The sequence below is a fragment of the Ipomoea triloba genome, chromosome 13 (genome assembly GCF_003576645.1).
Source record: "Ipomoea triloba cultivar NCNSP0323 chromosome 13, ASM357664v1".
NCBI classification, from domain to species: domain Eukaryota; kingdom Viridiplantae; phylum Streptophyta; class Magnoliopsida; order Solanales; family Convolvulaceae; genus Ipomoea; species Ipomoea triloba.
In genome coordinates this window covers 3,064,832-3,086,379 of record NC_044928.1, presented here as the reverse complement: position 1 = coordinate 3,086,379, position 21,548 = coordinate 3,064,832, and the positions used below count along the sequence as shown (strand labels likewise).

The 21,548-nt window shown below is 32.9% G+C and overlaps 2 protein-coding genes across 3 annotated transcripts in view; both read left to right on the top strand.

The window, feature by feature from the left end:
- Positions 1-14,029, top strand: part of LOC116003127 (phosphatidylinositol N-acetylglucosaminyltransferase subunit C-like) — a 14,964-nt gene extending 935 nt beyond the window's left edge. Inside the window, exons 2-4 of one of the 2 annotated variants that reach the window (XM_031243296.1) lie at positions 90-315; positions 10,334-10,397; positions 12,496-14,029. In XM_031243296.1, coding sequence (XP_031099156.1) covers positions 304-315; positions 10,334-10,397; positions 12,496-13,427 — 1,008 coding nt within the window. In that variant the 5' untranslated portion in view covers positions 90-303 and the 3' untranslated portion in view covers positions 13,428-14,029. Of the gene's footprint in view, positions 1-89; positions 316-9,842; positions 10,398-12,495 lie in introns of those variants that run through there. The other variant, XM_031243295.1, reaches the window with a different exon arrangement.
- A 2,835-nt stretch (positions 14,030-16,864) lies between these two features.
- LOC116001876 lies at positions 16,865-19,596 on the top strand. The gene is made up of 2 exons (XM_031241822.1): positions 16,865-18,047; positions 19,054-19,596. The coding sequence occupies exons 1-2, from the start codon at positions 17,436-17,438 to the stop codon at positions 19,342-19,344; spliced, it is 903 nt and encodes a 300-aa protein (XP_031097682.1). The 5' UTR covers positions 16,865-17,435; the 3' UTR covers positions 19,345-19,596.
- Positions 19,597-21,548: the final 1,952 nt, after the last annotated feature.

The window sequence follows — 21,548 nt, the reverse complement described above, 5'->3', positions numbered from 1 at the left end:
TTTTTTTTTCTTTCAATTTTTTTTTTTTTTTTTTTTTTTTTTTTTTTTTGATTTTATCTTGTCTTCTTCTTCTTTAACCCTGTTTTTAGGATGTGTTTGGAAAGCAGGAAAATGACTTCATCCATGGATGGAATTCGGAACACATCCCATACGTGTTGAGACCTTAGCTTCCATGGCAAATGATCAATCTTCGTTCACAAAATGCATATCTGAAACGTCATTGTTGTGATACCATAATAGATCTAACGGGACTGAACGTTGTCTGATCTGGACCTGGAGATCTCCATTGCTGCTGCTTCTTGAATGCAAGCTAAGGTAATCACTTTCATGCACATAAATAAATTCATTATATTGCTCTTCTCTTGTTTTGTCATTAATTAAATTCTTTATTTTTGGGAAAAAATTTTATATGTAAATTCTTGAATCGACTGTGTTTAGAGAAGCAGAGAATTTAGAATTAATTTAATTACCAGGAAGTTGTATACTCGACCCTTGTTCGCATTCCATACATATAGTTTGCAAAAATCACTTCCTCCCTTAATGAGGTTAGTATTTTCCAAAAACTTATTTATTTTTACATCTTGTTATTTAATAGGGAACGCAATTTCATTTATTTTCCCACACCCAAGGATTTCTTTGTGATAGTAGCACTGGTCGGGTTGGATACATATAAATATGTTATATATTTATATATATATATATATAATTATTCAATTTCATTCTATTTTCTTCAAATTAATTATTAGTGGGCCCGCTAGCCAACCCATTTTAACGAGCGAGGGTAGACTCATTTGTCAGTTTCAAGATTGCTTTAATTATTTTATTTAATATAAAGTACAAATTATAATGATAATCAATCATTAATTATTTATTTTGAAAATTAGGCAACATTAGAAGTAATATAATAGTACAATACTTTATTAGTTGTCTTTGTTTTGTCAAGAAAGTAATAAAATTACTTAAACCTTTTCTTAATGTGACACATTACAGGATGAATGTTAATTATTATACATGATTCATGATATATTACATAAATCATATCATGATATATAGATACTGTGTGGTTCAATGTTATAGTACATAATCATGGTAATGTTTACATTACAATTACATGTCTTTGTTTGATTTCAAGAGATATGGCATTTTTTTTTATTAATTTTAAATTTCCAAAAATTGTCTTCGAATATAATTTTTATCATTTTCCAAAGAGAGTTTCATTCTTTCAAAATTTTTGAAAATGTTAAATTTGAAAACATAACCATCAGCGGTGACTTTATTATATAATATTACACCCTCTGATAAGGGAAACACATTTTTCTTGTATCAATCTGAAACGAGCATGGATTTAGTATTATTATATATTAATGTAATTAATAGTAATTATCTAAAAACATAATAAGTGTGAATGAAGGTTATACCCTTCATTTATGTCCGTTTTTTCCGTTACGTTTTTTTTGTACATTATGCTATAAAAGTTGTACTTTACAATATATTAGACAAACATACCCCTACCGTTATAACTTTCGTTATCTTTTTCACTATCGTTACCATGCACATGCATCCACTATATATTTTCTTATTTTCTTCAATAATAATAATATATACATATTATATATTGGACTTATATGTTAGTTATTTTCTAAAATATAAATATAAAATTTATAAAAATATTTTACATTATTATTATTATTTACAATAATTTAAATATCTAAAATATAAATAAATTTAAAATTTTATTATAAAATATTAATATTGGGCACCTATTTTTTGCGAATCGCGCATAAGAAAAACTAGTGATAATAATAAGTGGGGATAAGTCTCATCATTTTGAAATTAACGTGAAATTGTAATGATTAATATAGTTAATGTAATAATTAAGGATGTATTGAAGACCTTATCATGCTTATGTGGATCCTATGTGCTAATTGTAATCTTATTACACTTATGTGGACCCTATGTATTAATTTTAGGTCTTATTACGCTTATGTGGACCCATGTTCTAATTGTGTGGGACTTAATGTAGCTTTCAACGAGGTGAGTCCAACATGCATTCTTCATGCTCTCTTTATCTATGTAATTAAACTTACTCACAAAATGCATGAAACTAGTTCACATAGAGAAAAAAAAATGAGTTTTGGATATACATGCATTTCGTGAGTAAGGTTACACAGATAAAGAGTGCATGTTGGACTCACCTCATTGAAAGCTACACTGGGTCCCGCAAGGGTCACATAAGCGTGATATATAAGACCCACAATTATCACATAGGATCCACATAAGCGTAATAAGGTCTTCAACACATTTTCAATTATTACATTATTGTAACTATATATATATTAATCGTTACAAATTTACGTTCATTTAAAAATGATTAGACTCATCCCCACTTATTATTATCATATAATTACTACTAATTAATCTAATCATACTAAATTCATGCTCATTTCAAATTGATGCAAGAGAAATGTGTTTCCCTTATCCATCTTCTCACATATAGCGAGAACACAACAAGGAGTAATATTATATAAGTGAACAACTTGACGATTACGTTTTCAAATTTAACATTTTTAAAAATTTTGAAATAACTTTTTTTCAATTTTTTTTTTGAAATAATGAAACTCTTTATAAAAAAAAGGTTTAAAAATTAAATACGAAGGAATTTTTTTTAAATTTAAAATTACCTATAAAAAATTGTCATATGTAGCTTGAAATTGAATAAAGACGTGTAATATTGTATTGTAAAGTGTAAACATACACCATGATTATGTAATATAACATGAATCATGCAATATCTAAGTATTGATGTAATGTGATTAACACTAAGAAAAAGTTTTATGGTCAAATTAAAACTAATAAAACAAAGACAACTAATAAAGTATCATATTGTTATTATTACACTTCTAATGCTGCCTACCGATAAACATTATTTTTTTATTGTTATTTTAAATAATCATTTTATAGTTAATCTGCAATTAGTGATTAATTTTTATCTAATTTTATTTACTATTGCTATAAGTAGTTTTTAATAATATTGTTAATTTTTGGGATTGTTTTTATTATTAAATTAAGTTTGTTAATGAAATTTGTCAGTCCAATAATTTCTTAACTCAATTTAATGATAATATAGTTTTAGCAGTACATGGTCAGTAGGAGTTTACTAAGTATAGACTAATTAAATATGGATTCTAATTTATTTTAGCTTTTAAATATTGATTTATTTAAATAATGAATTAGTCGAAGCCTTTTTTACGGCAAACCTGAGGTCAGAGCAATAGGCGAAAGTAAGGGATTGCGAACCAGACATGCGGACAGCATTCTTCAACGAACTCAGTCCTGTGGATGGTCCGATTGAACAGCGGAAGAGCGGGGGAGAAGTTGGACATAACGAGTATAAAAAGAGGGCGATATCACAGACATGGAGCATCAATTTATCCCGGAGCAATTCCGGAGGCAGCCGAATGCAACAACGATTTCCAGAGCGCAATAGATAATCTCAAAGCAATTCAGCGGTGCAGAAATTGGCAATTTCAATCCCAGTGGCGGCAGCAATTAGAGGCTTCGTATTTTGGTTTGTTCAAATTCAATTTGTTTAGCAAGTCTCAATCCATTCTCTTACGTGGCAGCACAAATTAATTAGGCAATATCAGAATGAAGCTTTTGTTAGATAAATGTCACTTTCATTAGGAAAGTGGATCCACTAGCAGAAAACATGGATCCACTATCCCCTTAAAATCAGGGATTCATTATCTCATTATTAAGATATTGAATTCCATTATGATTTCTGAAAGGTCATTATAATGAAATGCCATTTTCCTGTTCATAAGTGGTGCAAACAGTTAAACAATAGGAAATAATTGGAATAGTGCATTGATGGACCGCATCTATAAAAAGGCTCTATAATCCTCTCACTGCACAACATTAAGACTCATACACCATCTAAGAGGGTTGTGAAAGTGAGAGACAAAAACTCTTCTGCAGCAGTTCAGGCATCAACAAACAATTAACTATGGCTGGAGGTGGAGGTTAGATCCTATATGCTTCCTATTTATTCTTACAGTTGGTATCAGAGCCCATAAAACCTCTGCTTGGTTGATTAATTTGTATGTATATATGCCTGAGATGTACATATATTGAATTTTACAGTGTATGCATATATGTATTTTGACTTTATATATATATACAAATCTCTCTAAAAATATTTTTGGAATATGTTATAAATATTTTCGAAATATAAATTTATAAACAAACTTTCTACTACCGTTCTACTGTCGTTCGTATATGCCCCTATTTGGTCTCCGATTTGTCGCTCTCTGTTGACCGGTGACGGAGATGGTGACGCCGTCGACTGGAGCGGTGGGCGGCAGGTGATGTCGAGGTGAGATGACTGCGACGAGATTGAGTATTAAACATTGCTTCTGTGTCTCTCTCACTGTCTGGCTGCGCAAGATGAAGAATAAAAGCAGCTAGGTTTGGATTTGGATGGTTTGAACATTATATATGGCTAATTAAAGAATCTGATGGAAAGGGATTGAAAGGATGGGCTATGTTTGGCCCATTTTGGCTAAGGGCTTCTTTTAAAACTAATTGGGCTTATTTGAGTTATTTGGATTAAATTCAAATTCAAGGCCTATTTAATTTCAAAGCTTTTGGGCCTATCCATTAAGAAATTTTCTCTTCATCATATTAGGCTTTCATATATCCTGATTTGTTCAAGCTAATCTCTCATTAATTTAAATCATTATTCAATTTGTAGCAAATATTAAGTTCTACATTTTCCATTTGAATTTTGATTTAATATTAAGGAGGTGTACATTAAATTGTTTAAGTATTGCAATTTAATTGTGAAGTATGAGTTTGTTAATATGCATAATTTGAGCATGCTTTGTATATTTATTGCAATAATTATTTGATTGTTATAATTATACATTTAGAAAAGCATGTTCTTTAAGGATGAATTTAGAGCCTTTTAGGTCTGAATTAAATATTTATTATGCATGATATAGTGCCTTTTAGGTGAATTAGTGCCTTTTAAGGATAGATTAGGCATATTATCGATCTTCAATTGTGTCTAATTATTGGCACATTAAAGAATCCTAAAAGGATAGTATACCCTATTTAAAGCCTTAACTGTAAGTGAATTTACATTCATATAGGACTTCCAAACTATTGTACATTGAATGTGAGAATGCATGAACCAGGGAAAGTTCTTGGGGAGGAACACTAGTTCTATGGCCCTGGCTTCAAACGCCTTGCTGGCTGAAATTGCCATAGTGCCTTCAGCCATATTGCTACTAGTCCCCTTGCGACCCTACTCTGTCTAAGGAGTTGGTTTTTAAAGGAGCCTTAGCACCTACCAACTTTCCTGGGAGTATACTTGGGAATTGTTTATCATATGTCAGTACAATTTGTTTGTTAGGCTTTAAATAAATCTATGCCGATGTGATAATACGATTTTAGTTAATTAAGGAGTAGCCACAGCATCCTTAATTTAATTGAGATTGTATATTAAGTTTTAATAAATCACATAAAGTTTAGGCATAAATTGCGATCAATCATACGTAATATAATAAAATTTTGCCCACAGGCAATTTTGTTACATTTGTATGATTAATTGGAATAAAATACTGAGCTGTGATCATAATTTCGCCCACAGGCAATTATGTATCGGCATACAGTTTGGTAGTTTTGTTATTATGTGTGGAAAATCAAACTATAATCGTACCCATTCCGTTTCCACCATTAAGTTTTGATAGATTCATTATGCGTAAAAATTTAGCCCACATGTAATTTTTATGGCATTCAAGTCTATCTTATGCATCATTTACATTGGTAATGTATGCAATTCGGTTCTATGTGTGCCTCAAAACTGATATGAACGTTTTGGTCTTTACAGCATCTCAACCCGTTACTCATACTGATTTGACCATTCAAATTCCCCAACTCTGTAGTGACAACTATAAGGTTTGGAAAGAAAGGATTCTCTTGAATTTAGGGTGGAAAGAGTTGGACTATGCTGTCAATAACAATAAACCACAAATCCCTACAAATTCAAGTACACCTGATGAAATTGCACTATATGAGCGATGGGAGAGATCCAATCGGCTCAGTGTAATTTTGATCAAGTCTAATGTTTCGGATTCAGTTCGTGGTATTGTTGACGCATATACAGATGTCAAGCCCTTGCTTGAGGCCCTTGACGCTCAATATGCCAGCTCAGTGAAGTCTTTAACTAGCACCCTTATTATGAAATTTTCTTCCCTTCGTTTAAACACTGTTAAAGGTGTACGTGAGTACATTATGAAGTTTCAGGATATAACAAACCAACTGAAAAAACTCGGGGTAGTTTTGCCGGATACCTTTGTGGTACATCATGTGTTAAATACACTTCCACATCATTATGAGCCATTTAAAATCTCTTATAACACGCATAAGGAAAATTGGTCTATCGTTGATTTAATGACCATGTGTGTTGAAGAGGAGGAAAGGCTTTCAATGGAAATGGGTGAAAGTGTTATGCTTTCCATACCGCAAGGAAAGGGCAAATCTCGTAGTACCACTAAGGCTAAGGGAAAAACCCAACCTCAAGCTGATATAAAGAAGATGCGAAGGTGTTTTTTCTGTAAAAAGAAAGGACACTTTAAGATAGATTGCATCAAATTCAAGAAATGGCTTGAGAACAAAGGTAATCTATCCTCATTTGTATGTTATGAATCTATGTTATGAATCTAATATGTCTGAAGTTAACACTAATACTTGGTGGATTGATTCTAGATCAACAATCCATATTGCAAATTCCTTACAGGGACTTCAAGCCTTAAGGAAGCCAGTGGGAAGTGAGCAGACTATCTTATCCGGAAACAAGATGGGCTTACAAGTTGAAGCGGTTGGAACGTGTGAATTAGTATTAAGTAGTGGCTTTGTTTTAATTTTGGAAAAGACCTTTTATGTACCAAGTTTTTCACGAAACTTGATTTCTGTTTCAAGGCTTGTACCATTAGGATTTTCATTTAAGTTTCAAGACAAGTCTATTGTGATTTTTAATAAATCAACTTGTGTTGGAAATGGTACTTTGTCTGATGGTCTTTATCGCATTAATCTACAAAGCAATTCTACATATAATTCTTTACATGTTCATACTGGCACTAAAAGACCAAGTATTAATGAGAATTCCTATATGTTATGGCATCGGAGATTAGGTCACATCTCTATTGAAAGAATTAAGAAATTAGTAAATGATGGGGTACTTAGTACTCTTGATTATACTGATTTTGAGACTTGTATAGATTGCATTAAGGGAAAGCAAACAAACAAGTCTAAGAAAGGTGCCACAAGGAGTTCTACCATATTAGAAATCATACATACTGATATATGTTGTCCGGATATGGACATGATAAGCCAAAAATATTTTATCACCTTTATTGATGATTATTCACGGTTTACATATATGTATTTGCTTTCTAATAAATATGAAGCATTGGATGCCTTCAAAACTTTTAAGACTGAAGTTGAGAACCAATGTGGAAAGCGAANTACTCGAATTAGAAAATCGGCAATTCCTAGTGATTATATAGTGTATTTACAAGAAAGCAATGTTGGAGAAACAAATGATCTTGAAACCTTTTCACAAGCCATAAGTTGTAAGGAATCTGATTTATGGTATGAAGCCATGAAAGATGAAATGAGTTCCATGCGGAGCAATGATGTTTGGGACCTTGTAGAGTTGCCTAATGATGCCAAGGCTATTGGTTGTAAATGGGTCTATAAAACCAAAAGAGACTCATTAGGCAACATTGAAAGATACAAGGCTAGACTTGTTGCTAAAGGATTCACTCAGCAAGAAGGAATCGATTACACAGAGACATTTTCTCCTGTGTCAAAGAAAGATTCACTTCGTATCATTTTGGCTTTAGTTGCACACTTCAATTTTGAACTGCAACAAATGGATGTGAAAACAGCATTCCTTAACGGTGATCTAGAAGAGGAGGTTTATATGAAACAACCTGAAGGTTTCTCTTCTAGTAAAGGTGAGCATTTGGTTTGCAAGCTCAAGAAGTCCATTTACGGATTAAAACAAGCCTCCCGCCAATGGTATATAAAATTTGATGGGATTATTTCTTCATATGGTTTTGTTGAAAGTCCAATAGATAATTGTATATACCAAAAGGTAAGTGGGAGTAAAATATGTTTTCTTGTTTTATATGTGGACGACATTTTACTTGCAACAAATGATAAAGGGATGCTACATGAGGTAAAGCAATTTCTTTCTAATAATTTTGATATGAAGGATATGGGCGAGGCATCTTATGTCATTGGCATAAAGATCCATAGAGATAGATCACGTGGTGTTTTGGGTCTATCACAAGAAGCCTATATTAACAAAATTTTAGAAAGATTTCGGATGAAGGATTGCTCACCAAGTGTTGCTCCTATTGCGAAGGGAGATAAGTTGAGTTTGGATCAATGTCCAAAGAATGATTTTGAAAGAGAATCCATGAAGGATATTCCATATGCTTCAGTTGTTGGTAGTCTTGGTTATGTCCAAGTCTGTACCAGACCGGACATTGCCTTTGCTGTGGGAATGCTAGGTCGATATCAAAGTAATCCGGGTTTAGACCACTGGAGAGCTGCAAAGAAGGTTATGCGGTATCTTAAGGGTACCAAAGATCATATGCTCGTGTTTAAGCAGACGGATCTATTGGACGTCATTGGGTATTCTGATTCAGAGTTTGCCGGTTGTGTTGATTCACGAAAATCAACATCAGGGTACATCTTTATTATGGCCGGTGGGGCTATATCATGGAGAAGTGTTAAACAAACTTTAATTGCCACTTCTACCATGGAAGCCGAGTTTGTTTCATGCTTTGAGGCAACTTCACAAGGTGTATGGCTAAAGAATTTCATCTCTGGGCTTAGAATCATGGATTCTATATCTAAGCCGTTAAAAGTTTACTGTGATAACTCAGCTGCTGTCTTCCTAGCTAAAAATAATAAAAGTGGAAGTCGAAGTAAACACATCGACATTAAGTTTTTAGCTATCAGGGAGCGCATTAAAGAGAAAGTTGTGGTCATTCAGCATATTAGTACTGAGTTGATGCTAGCAGATCCTTTGACTAAAGGCATGCCTCCATTTAAATTCAAGGATCTTGTTGGAAAAATGGGACTTTCGTCCACTTTGTAATTTGTATATATACATTCAATTTTAATGAAATTCTTTTGCATTTGGAAATTTTCTCAAGTGTGTACACTTTAATTTATTGAGAAAATACTTCAGTTGGATTAGAAATAAACATATGGTTTATTTCATTAAGTTTTATTTCCTAATTAAGTGCTTGAAGGCAATTTACATTTGATCATAATGGATACTACTCGCACTAATGAGGACATATCATTATGGTTAGTGTTATCTTGTACTTTGAGTTTGATGTTTGCACCAAGTGGGAGAATGTTAGATAAATGTCACTTTCATTAGGAAAGTGGATCCACTAGCAGAAAACATGGATCCACTATCCCCTTAAAATCAGGGATTCATTATCTCATTATTAAGATATTGAATTCCACTATGATTTCTGAAAGGTCATTATAATGAAATGCCATTTTCCTGTTCATAAGTGGTGCAAACAGTTAAACAATAGGAAATAATTGGAATAGTGCATTGATGGACTGCATCTATAAAAAGGCTCTATAATCCTCTCACTGCACAACATTAAGACTCATACACCATCTAAGAGGGTTGTGAAAGTGAGAGACAAAAACTCTTCTGCAGCAATTCAGGCATCAACAAACAATTAACTATGGCTGGAGGTTAGATCCTATATGCTTCCTATTTATTCTTACAGCTTTGTGAATTTATTGTTGCCAATTCATTTATGCATTGCTAATTTATCTCCTTTTAGGAGCATGAACGACATACGTACTATGAAAGTTTTGCAGTAGTTTAACTTTTCAACTTTGCCAATATTCCAATTAAGTTTTGTCCTATATATTTTTTATTAAGTTTAGTTGTGTTGAATCTGATCAATTCTAGCATAATTAGTCTGTTTGAGGGGGTTATAGAGTATATACCATACCTATTAATTCTAAGCTCTGTAAGCTTTGAGGTTTGAGATTTCATATTTTGAATTGGAGTTAGTGATCATATTGCTCAGCTCTGTTTCGAATTCTTAATTTCGTTTAGGATTAGGATGAAAACTTATCTTGAAAATGAATTTCTTCCTTACTTTTAGTGGAGTAAGGTCTCCATCATATCCGACAGAATAGTTGAATTAAATTCTTGGATCATGTAAGTGATCATAATTTCTTTTCTTGTTTTATGCTATTTGTTATGTCGGAGAAGTGGGTTCCAGAGCTAAGAGATTATGCACCTTCAGTACTCATTGTTCCAGTGGGGACCAAACTAGGTATGCATTCTTCTTTCTTAAAAATTAATGTCTGTTATGTACTCTCGTTATCAGGATGAATTTTCTTCTTTCTTTAGAGTAATAATTTTCAAGCCCCAAGCTAAATTGAATCTCTTTAAGACTTTAAATAAAGTAGAGCTCTTCAATTCCCCTCTTCTTCCGCTTATTGATTGAGATAAATTGGTGGGATTAGAGCTTGAAACTCGGTTATATGACTCAATAGTGAAGAAAGATAAGTACTTGCTACTAGGCAAGTAGGCATACATATGATTCAGATGCACTGCTGCTCAGTACCATACAAGTACATCAGATCAGGGATGGCATAAGTAGGTGATGATGAGAGATATTTCTGTGACTTTGTATAATGAACATGATAGTGATGTGAAATTCTGCAAATTTTACCAAAGATTTGACCTTTGGAATTAAGAGAGACTGAAAACAGAAATATAACAAATAAAGTGGGACAAATAAATAAATTAAATGTGAATAATTTTGAAATTAGGGGTTAGTTTAATTGATATCTTACATTAGGGCTTAGTTTAATTGATAAAATATGCACTCCTAAGCAGGGGGCCAGTGCAAGAAATACAATAAGTACTGCTACTTGACATGAGCAGGGGGCAGTGCTGGATTGCTTATTTTCTATAATAGATGTTATGTTAATGCTTAATTTAAGGGACACAATAAGTATTGCTACCTGATCATAATCTGATAATAGTAACTTAATGATCCTTTTCATTTGTGAGTTGGCTTGATTTATGATAGTATTCCAATTTACCATTACAAGCACTGTGGGGTACTGGGAGTCTGGGATATATGCATTGGGGACATTTTATACCATGGATTAGGTCCGTCCTAGGAAATGCTTAATTACCTTAAAAAGTTATTTTGTTGATGAGCTTTGAAATGGAGCTAATTCCCAAAAATATAGCAAGTACTTTAGTTTGCATAATCTACGGTATCTTCATATTTTGTGTATTTATTACTCCGTAGTTTGTATAATTCTAGATGTGTCTTCTCTAGAAAACTTCAATTGGAAATTCTTAAAATAGCTTTAACTCATCTGACATATGGATTGAAACCTGTAGAGGTGGTAGCTGGGAAAGTTCAAATTTTCTTGGGGACTTAAAAGGTGAGATTCGTGAGAAGTTATGCACATTTTGACTTGGGAAAGTTTGGGTCAATGGGAATATTCCTTGAAATCAAGGAAAGTAAATCCTAACTTGGGAATTCTTTTTCCTAAGTAGGTGGAATGTATAAAATTTATTCAATTACTTTTTTGTCCTTTGTTTCCCTTTTTTGTTTGAATGTGGCAAGGGTATATTGGAGATTTAAATATTTTAGACAAACCAAATGCTTGAAATAACTTTGCATGGAATTTAATTTTTATATTTCTAGAGTTACACCAAACATGCTAACTAAATTTCCCAACAAAGTTGTTCCCGGTAAATACATTCTTTGGAATTAATTTCCCAGAAATTTAATTGGTGGAAAAGCACCGCCAAGTGGCCTCATAGTTCCATACATATCTGTTTATTTATCGCTTTGCATTTTCCACACTTTGATAGTTTTTCTTATCTTGTGTCATATTACCTTTTCTGTCTTTCTATCTTATTTGGACTTCACATGACTGCAAATTGCAAGTTATTGTTGTTAATATAGATTAGCAAAGTCTTGTGTATCTCTATTCTTTTCTTTTTCTCTGTTTATTTATTTATTTTATATAACGTCAGAGTTTTGTATAATATTTGAATGTATAGATTTCACTTCTGAGGTGAGGTGGTTATTTTTCACTACTCCATTAGTTTAATAGTTTAGCTAATAGCAGGCATAGTGCTAACCATGAAGTGCTATAAGAGCCAGGCCTTTGTTTGATTAGAATTGGTATCACTGCTTAAAAAATCCAGTTTCTGTGTGATACATTGATAAGAATTGCATCAAACATGATTGTTTTACATATTCTTTTATTTTGTTTTTACTTTATTGTTTTATTTTGATCATTACACTGGATTTTCTGTGACAATTACAGAAGAGCATTTGTTTTTAGTGTAGACCCGTGCAGTGACATGTTGATAATCTTTTCAATTATGGTTTACAGATTTTCTTGAGTTATATGACATGGAGAGTATCATGAGTGAAACCTCTTTTCCAACACAACCTAAATGGAGAAAAGTTGCTTTTGGAGGGATGCAACCTGGTTTTGATGACAATCATACAGATGAATCTTTCCTAGAAGATATGATTATGAATGCCAATGTTGTCAAAAGGGACTTGCTAAAGGTGATACTTGATTCAGTTTCAATTTCTCAGTATATTTGCACTGTTTGTCTTGTGGTTTTGGTTTGGACCTATACTCTCAAATCCCCCTTGAATGAGAATTCACTTTTAGTTTTAAATGTTAGCCTTCTTGGACTGGGTTTTTTCACTCTTCTCTTAACTGCAGACATGCTCTCCTTCAATCTTCTTCTCAGTTATGTTCTGAAGATTTCCTTCTTTATTACTGGGTTGTATATGTTGTCTCCTATTTACCATACACTTACTCGGTCAATAAGCTCAGATTCTATATGGGCACTAACGGTTTCTCTCCTCATAATCCATCTCTTCCTGCACAATTACTCAGGATCCATTGTAAAAGCTCCCGGAACTCTAGAAAATCCTACCCTTACAAGCAATATCTCTCTGAATGCTTCTATAGTGGCTTCACTTTTGATTGCTTCTCGCCTTCCATCAAGGCTTCATGTATTTGCCATTGTGCTGTTCTCCTTGCAAGTTTTTCTATTCGCTCCATTGGTCACCTACTGTGTGAAGAAGTACTCGTTCAGATTGCACCTGTGTTTTTCCTTTGGGTTAATGGTCTTGACATTAGTTCTCATTTACCAGTTGCACACACTACTCTTTCTTTTATTGTTGGCTGTGCTTATCTTTGTCGATTTGGTATGTCCTTATTGGTTGCTTCAACTTCAAGAGTATAAGTTTGAGATTAATGGCCCCTGGGACGAGGCAAAGCTCTGTTTTGCCATCACAGAATGAGCAACAAAGTCTATGGAAGATCCAATTTTGATAAACAGTTCCAGGTGCAGATGCTTTGAGTTAGCTACCTAGCCTTGCATTGCACAACCCCAATGCCCTACATACAGTAAGTAATTCATTTCTTTAGCAATTTCAATCTCTGTATCTTGATGGAAGTCATGGAACTATGTGAGTTCTAAGAATAATACCCATCAGGTTTTGTGTTTGAGTTATTGTCAGGGTTGTAAAAACCGGCCTAGGTAGCTGCCTAGGTCTTAGGCCGAGGGGATTTCAACTCTAGGCGACTTTTAGTCGGCTAGCCAAGTTGGCTCCTAACTCGGCCGAGTTGGCCCTCAACTTGTTCGAGTCAGCTTCTACTCGACCGAGTTGGTACCTTACTCGACCAAGTCGGCACCTAATTCAGCCGAGATTTTTTTCAAGGGTTTAAAGTGGCTACACATTATTATGATTTTACTCGGCCGCTTAGGCGCTATGCGTCTCCCGGCTGCCCGACTAGTGCATAGTGCCTTTTGCAATCTTGGTTATTGTTAAATCTAACACGTGGAGTCTCTAGTACTTGTTACTCTATTTATATGCTTATATGGAGAGCTCTTTTTAACGCTTATTACTCTATTTATACAATTTGAATTGATGCTTTTTATTTTACTCAACTACATATCATTAGTTGTCATCTTGCATTCCAAGGATACGTAACAATGACCCAAGTCATTTGTCTTCTTCTATTCCTCATTTCTTCTCTAAATTCTAATAGTGACAAGATTTTACGGATGGTTGAAGCTGAACCGTTGAAATAAAGCAATTGCCAGCTACGTACTATAGAATGACATGGATGATTAGTCATTGAAGAAATATGTTTTTTGGCATTTAATAATTAATATCTATAGATAAAAATAAAAGAGTGAGGGTTTTCACTGTGACATTTTTCTGGTTATGATTTGAGATTTGAGGGGGACATTTAAACTTCTATAAGAATCGACAAGACACTACGACGTTGTCCATCCAAGATTCCAAACACTTGCACAGTAAGAATCGACAAAACACTATGACAAGTGTCTTCCTGTTAAAAAATATAGAACAATTTTTTTTTCTTAAAAAAATTGAATTCCCAATTTCCAAGGTTTTTCATATTCTAACTCGACAGACCACATTAGAGGATGTAAATTATGTTAATTCAGTAGCTCAACAAACAAAGTTAAATATTAATGTGGACAAAGAATCTTGATTATTTATATGGGATGTAAATTACGGTAGCTCAATAGACAAAGTTAAATATCAATGTGGACAAAGAATCTTGATTATTTATATGGGATGATCAGATGAATAAAAGGCTGAGAATTTAGAGAAAAATAAAGCGATGTATTTTGGCAATTATTACAAATATGAGAATGTATTGGTGGATACCTAATAGTGCACTTAAACTTGTTGCGATCTAACATATTAGTGTACCTTATCATGCAAATAAGCTTGATGCACTATCAGTTATTCACTAAAAGACATGCATTCACTTGAATCTAATCCTTTCAGCCCTGTCTACACCTATTACATTCAAACTTGCATTCTCACATGACACTAATGGGACAATGGGTGGATATTTAAACGCAACAATTCGTTGAAATCCAATCCCTCAATGTGTTTGTGTAAAACAGTGTTGAACTCTTCATTTGATGATCGAAAATTGAAAATTTATCTAGAGGTAATAAAATTTTGTTAAATTCATAAGTTTGAATCCCAAATTTAAACACTTCTCACTATTCTTGTTCTAAAGGTTAGTGAATGAGATAAATTGTGTTACAACTGACATATGAGTTTTAAAATGCTTGTATACTAGTACCCACAATAAAGTTAGTGCCTACAAATTCCAAATATATACTTGTACATTGGTGTCCAGAACAAAATTGAGTCCATTTGAACCCTACGTCATACGTATGTTAACAATGCAAAGTTTCTTAATATATTCGTATTTAAGATTGGTTGATTAATTGAGTTATGTTCGAGACGTTTTTATTTTATTTTGATAAATTCATGAATGTATGAAGGTGCTGTAAGTGAGTTAGACAAAAATAATTCATGTCTTTCCATGTCAGAATCATTCTGTAACGTACGAACATGGGCATTGAGTTATTGATAATATTTATTTTCATTCCATTTGTCAATTTCCATTCATTGAGAAGTTGGCAGAAGACATTTACTTTTATATATATATATATATATATATATATATATATATATATATATATATATATATAGCTAGGGTTTGGTTTATAGGCGGCCAACCTTTCCGTGCGGTTGTGCGGCTTGGTGCATTTACATATACTTGGTGGTGCATCTACTCCAAGAGTTCAAGTGGACCACATGACAATCATAGATGTACCACAGAGTTATCAGTATATGTGCACTGCACCTCAACATTTAGTGCACTACCGAAATATACATGGTGTAGGAAATTACTAAAATGCCATTATTTTTTTTTTCCATTAGTGCACCATAGACCAACACTTTATGGTACACCGCCGTTCACTCAAAAATCCACCACAACACTTAGTGCACAACCGAAATATACATGGATATGGTGCTGGAAATTATTAAAATGTCACCTCATTTTTCACTTTAGTGCATCACAAACCAACACTCAATGCCCCACTAAAATATATATGGTGCAAAAAAAATTATCAAAATGCCACTACTTATTTTCCTATTAATGCACCACAGACCAACACTTTATATTCTCTTACCAGTCACCCCACCCACACCATTATGTATGTATGTATATATATTAGTGAACTCTTTTAATAGAATTAGATAATATATTTTATTATATCTAAAATGTTAAGGTGGCTTAGTGTTTTTAATTATCTTATCATTTAAAGAGTTCTAAAGATTGAAATTTAACAATTATGTATTTTCACCCTACTTAATTTTATTTTTTTCTGATTCAGCACCGGTATATATATATTAAACGATGAAATAATATTATACAGATTGTTTTATTATTATTATTATTATTATTATTATTATTATTATTATTATTATTATTATCTTTTTATCTTTTTTATTTTTTTTTTGTTTCTTTGTGATTATTGTCATGTGCACTCCTTGTCACCCTTCTTCAATGGACAATGAATTACTTAGACCGGATAGATAAATGTCTGTCCTTATATGGCTTTTCTCTCTCTTTTTAATTTCTATTCTCTATTTAAAAATTTTTATGATTAAATTTGACAATATCTACTTATGAATGCTTAATATTTACGCATCTAATGCGTCATTAATTCTTTTAATATTTAATTATTATGTCGACTATTTATTACCTCGTAGCGGATCAATCCAGTCACACACAATTAAAAAGTTTCTTGTCCGATTATAAGTTTTCTGGACCAGTCAACTAAGACAGCTAATCTTATTCAAGGTTTTAAGGTTTGAACGGAAACTTTTGCTTAAAGTGAAAGCACTTACTTCATGGGTCTTTCTTTTATAACCATGGTAAATACTATTTATCCATTTTAACCAATATCTTTATGCATAAATGATAGGGAGAGAATTCATATTTCAGAATCCCCAAAAAACATTCCATGATTGGGCCATAGCAGAAAGCACAAAACCTTTTAACCCTTCCCCCAGACTCTAACCAGTTACCTGAAGAACTCTGTCCTCCTTAATCCTTAATTAAGGATTAAAACCTCTGCCCTTTGCTCATCACCAAAATGTTTCAAGGAATTAATGAAATAATCCCTCTCTGATGGATCAAGATCAAGTTCAAGATTGCAAGCTGATCAAGAAAAGTCATGTTATCCTGCAGAAACACCACTTTTATTTGTTCTTGCAGAGTTGCAGATCTTTTATGATGCTGAAACACCAGGTTTCTTGAATTGGATCTGTGGGGATGGTTCAAAACAGGATTTTGAGGTTCTCAAGGGATTAAATTGGGTTCTTGAACAGGCAAGAAAGATTTAAATTTGATTCTTTGGTTCTTTATTTTTCTCAAGAACACATCAGCATATTTCTGCAGGAATGTTAGAAACTATATCTGTGCAGAAATTCAATTATTCACCAATACACAGAGGGAATGCATACAAGAAAAGGGCAGATTTGATGACCACCAAAGTTAATATATCAATCGCGACAAAACGGCTGTCGCCTTCTGTCCTGCAATCGAGGTGCAAAAGCCCAGATTCCTGTCTGATGTCTCAGCAGGAAAACACCATAGGCATCATTTCTGGCCTGTCTGCAATGGCAACTCTCACCTTCCTGGAAAAGCTCCAGTTCTGGAGCTCAAGAAACGCGAAACAACAGCACGTCCCGCCCTTCATCGTCTGCAGCGATCCTGCAACAAGGAAGAACAACAACATTGCTGAGAATCTGCTGCAGAAAAGGCTGTTCCTCGAGGAATCCGGGGCGGGCTGCATTGTCATGCCTTGCCATATGTGTCACCAGTGGTACCCACATGTCTCCAAAGGGTGTTCTGTGCCATTTCTTGATGTGAGTGAGTGTGTTGCCACAGAGGTGAAAGAGGCAAATCTGAAGCCAGTTGAAGCTGGGAGAAGTAATGTCAGAATTGGTGTTCTTGCTGCTGCAGATTCACCTCTGGTTGCTACATTCTATCAACACAAACTTCACTCTCAGGTACACCAAATTAAAACATCATTTTATAACTCCAAACTACCTTATTAATCAACAATATAATTAGAAGAAAATCCACCATCCTCAGCTCCCAAAAGGAATATAATCTAGGTTTCCTTAAATAAGGTCTCTAGTTATAAAGAGAGCAATCTAATAGCTTGGCCCCGGCTTAATCATAATTATGTACCAAAATTTTTTTAAGGGAAAATGACAGTTTGATCTAGTCCTCCAATAGTAGGCAAATAGACTACTCAGCCTCTCAATTATTTGTGTAACGAAACTAGTATCTAAGGCGATGAAAACTTTAATTTTGATTAATGTTAAATGCTCAAAACTCTACATTTCAACGCTATTTATGCAAATTGTGCAACATTCTTTTCTACATGTTCAATAATATAATCAACATTCTCTAAACTACAAAATCAATTTTATTAATTAGGGAGAAAAGTACTTTAATTTAAATACACAAAAAGGAAAAAAAAGACATTAAAAAGTTGTAGTTTAATGCATTTAACAGTCAAAATTATATTATATGTTTAATTTCCTTCCCTCACTTAAGGACTAATATATTCTATCACAACCTTAATTAACAACCAAATATCTGTGTGACGGAACTAGTCTCTAAAGTTATGAAACTTTAATTTTGATTGCTAAATGCTCAAAACTCTACATTTCAACGTTATTTTGCTAATTGTGCAACATTCTTCTCTACATGTTTAATAATATAATCAACCTCCACTAAACTACAAAATCGATTTTATTAATTAGGGAGAAAAGTACTTTTAATATACCAAAAAAAATATTAAAAAGTTGTAGTTTAGAGCATTTAACAGTCAAAATTAGTGTTTCCTTCCTCACTTAAGAGGACTAATTCCATCACAAATAACCTTATTAACAACCAAATATGATTAGCTAGGCTTATAGATAATTGAAAAACTGGCCAAAAGAGCTACAAGACAGACTACGTCTTAGTTGTTGGAGTGTTGAACATATATATATGTATATACAGGGGTTGGAGTGCATTTTAGCAGACAAACCGACGACAGAGCATATGGTGATTCCGATGATGGAAGCACTGAAGCAGAAGGACATGGAAGGGGCGAGGAATCTTCTAAGGATTGCCGTTCAGGTTCTTCTAGTACGAGGTGTGAACCTTGTCATCCTCGCAGCAGATGAGTTCCAAGGCCTTTTGCCTTGCGACGATCCTCTTCTCAACAAATGCATCGACCCCATGGATGCTTTGGCCAGATCAGCCATCAAATGGGCCCACCAATCTAAACAAATAATAATAGATCAGTAGTATCACTTAGTTAATTGCTTGCATGCATGCAATTAAATATGTCTTATATATATATATATGTCTTAGATCTTTGAGGGTGTATCTTAACTTAGCTATAGTGTCCCTTGATGATGAGGAGGGAAACCGGCCGTCAATAACGAGGTAGGCTGGTAAACCTTTTTGCCCTGATCGGCTCAAATCAGTCGAATTTAGAACCTTGCGGTTATCAAGTTATTAAAATTTTATGAAACACTTTTATGATGTTGTGTATCATCCAACAGAGTCTGCAGGTTAGAGAGGTAGGTGATGAAGAAATTCTTTTGTAATAAGTTTGGATATCATCCTTTTTTTTTTCTTTTTTTCTTTTTTTTCTTTTTCTTTTTCTGGAGATGCTTTTATCTAAAACATGAATTCAAGCAGATGAATCATTGCATTCCAATATCATTCTATTGACTAGACAATATATTTGAACATTGTCATTATTACATTTCTAAAGTATAATTTAACACCTACTCACCTAGTAATATATATAAGACTACAAAGAAATTGAAAATAACACATAATTATTTGGTATGTACTAAGCACATTTTTATTCATAAACATGTATGTCTTGTGGTTGGTGTTCTTCCCCTTAATTTTTAAGTATTCTTTGACATCATTGGATCGACCACTGTATCTTGTTCTGCCGCAACCTTCTTAGACGCACCAAGAGTGGTCCCCGCACCCTCAAGATCAGATGCTTCAAAACTGGTCGATCTTGATTCCATAAAGTTGGCAGAGACAGGGACAACCTGCATAGAGGAGAGAGCAACCATAAACATCAAAAACACTGCAACAAACTTTTGGTTGGCAGCCATTTTTAGATCTTTTTATATTTCTTCTTATTGTTTTTGTTTTGATGGATTGTATGTAGTCTTGATTGCTTAACTTGATTTGTAGTGTTTGTATTTATAGTGCAGGGATTTATTGAATTGAAAGGTAAACCAAATTGCATGGATGTATAACTCATGGTTTTCCATTGTCTTAGGATGACCTTCTAATGTTAACCTTGTAAAGAAACTAGTGAACATCCAAGATTCATGCAACAACCTAACTGAAATATGGATTAGCTTCTTCATTATTTATGGGCTAAATCAATTTCTTTTTTCTTCACATTCTTTTCTTTTAAAAAAACTTCTTATAATTTTCGATTTTTTTAAATATTTAATAGAACTTTTAATGTATTTTTTATATTAGGAAGTAAATTTTTTTTTTTTTTTGGGTTTGATGCAAAAAAAAACAAGAAAAGAAAAGAAAAGAAAATGTGTCAAATAACCCACTAAACTTATTAGTTTTGTGCAATTAATTAAATTACTGAACTTAAAAAAGTGCGCAATTGAATCATTAAACAAGTAAAATATGTGTAATTAAGCATTTTTTTAATTTTTTTTCTTCGGTAGAATCCAATCATATTACTTACATGGTATGTACTAAGAATCGCTATTTTCTCTATCTAAAAGATTGAAATATTTTCAAATTAAATTGTGTATTAAAAGATATCATAAAAATGTCCCAATTACATATATTTTGCGTTCAATTGCACACTTTTAAGTTCAGTGACCCATAACAAAAAGTACATTTTAATATACTAAATGTACATTATTTGTATACTGAATGTACATTATACAATATAATGTACATTCAGTACATAAATAATATACATCCCCCGAATACAATGTACATTTTTAATATACTAAAAGTATATTATTTTTGTACTAAATGTACATGATTTGATAATATGATCCACAGAGCTGTGTGCATCATGATGTCCTCCTAAGCCGTCTATCTAATTACCTCACTGGTTTACTTTAGGAAATAATATTGTTGGATTTTAAAGTTTGAATTTAGAAAATATAATATTATTTTCCAAATAAAGTTTAGTTAAAATGTCAAATTTCCCCATGTTTTGTCTATCCTATATACTTTGAATTTAGTTTGAATTTGCCACTCTGTGAATAGACATTTTTAAACAATATAGTGGATACATCCTATATATATCAATTATTTTTGTTGTCAAGATTGATGCTGATTTTGCCTTTAATTCAAGCAGGTTGAGTGTAGAAAATAAAATGAGTTGTAAATTTATATTAGTTCTGATATATTTAAAGGATGTACAATAAGTATTTTACATGCATGATTAATGAATGTTGCAACGGTAGCTATTATTAAAATTTCTTCATTTTTTG

Bases quoted from the DNA above. Each gene is read 5' to 3' on its own strand.
- LOC116001876 (XM_031241822.1), top strand. From the start codon at position 17,436: ATGTTAGAAACTATATCTGTGCAGAAATTCAATTATTCACCAATACAC. The intron at 18,048-19,053 runs GTACACCAAATT...ATGTATATACAG, and splicing joins AACACAAACTTCACTCTCAG to GGGTTGGAGTGCATTTTAGC.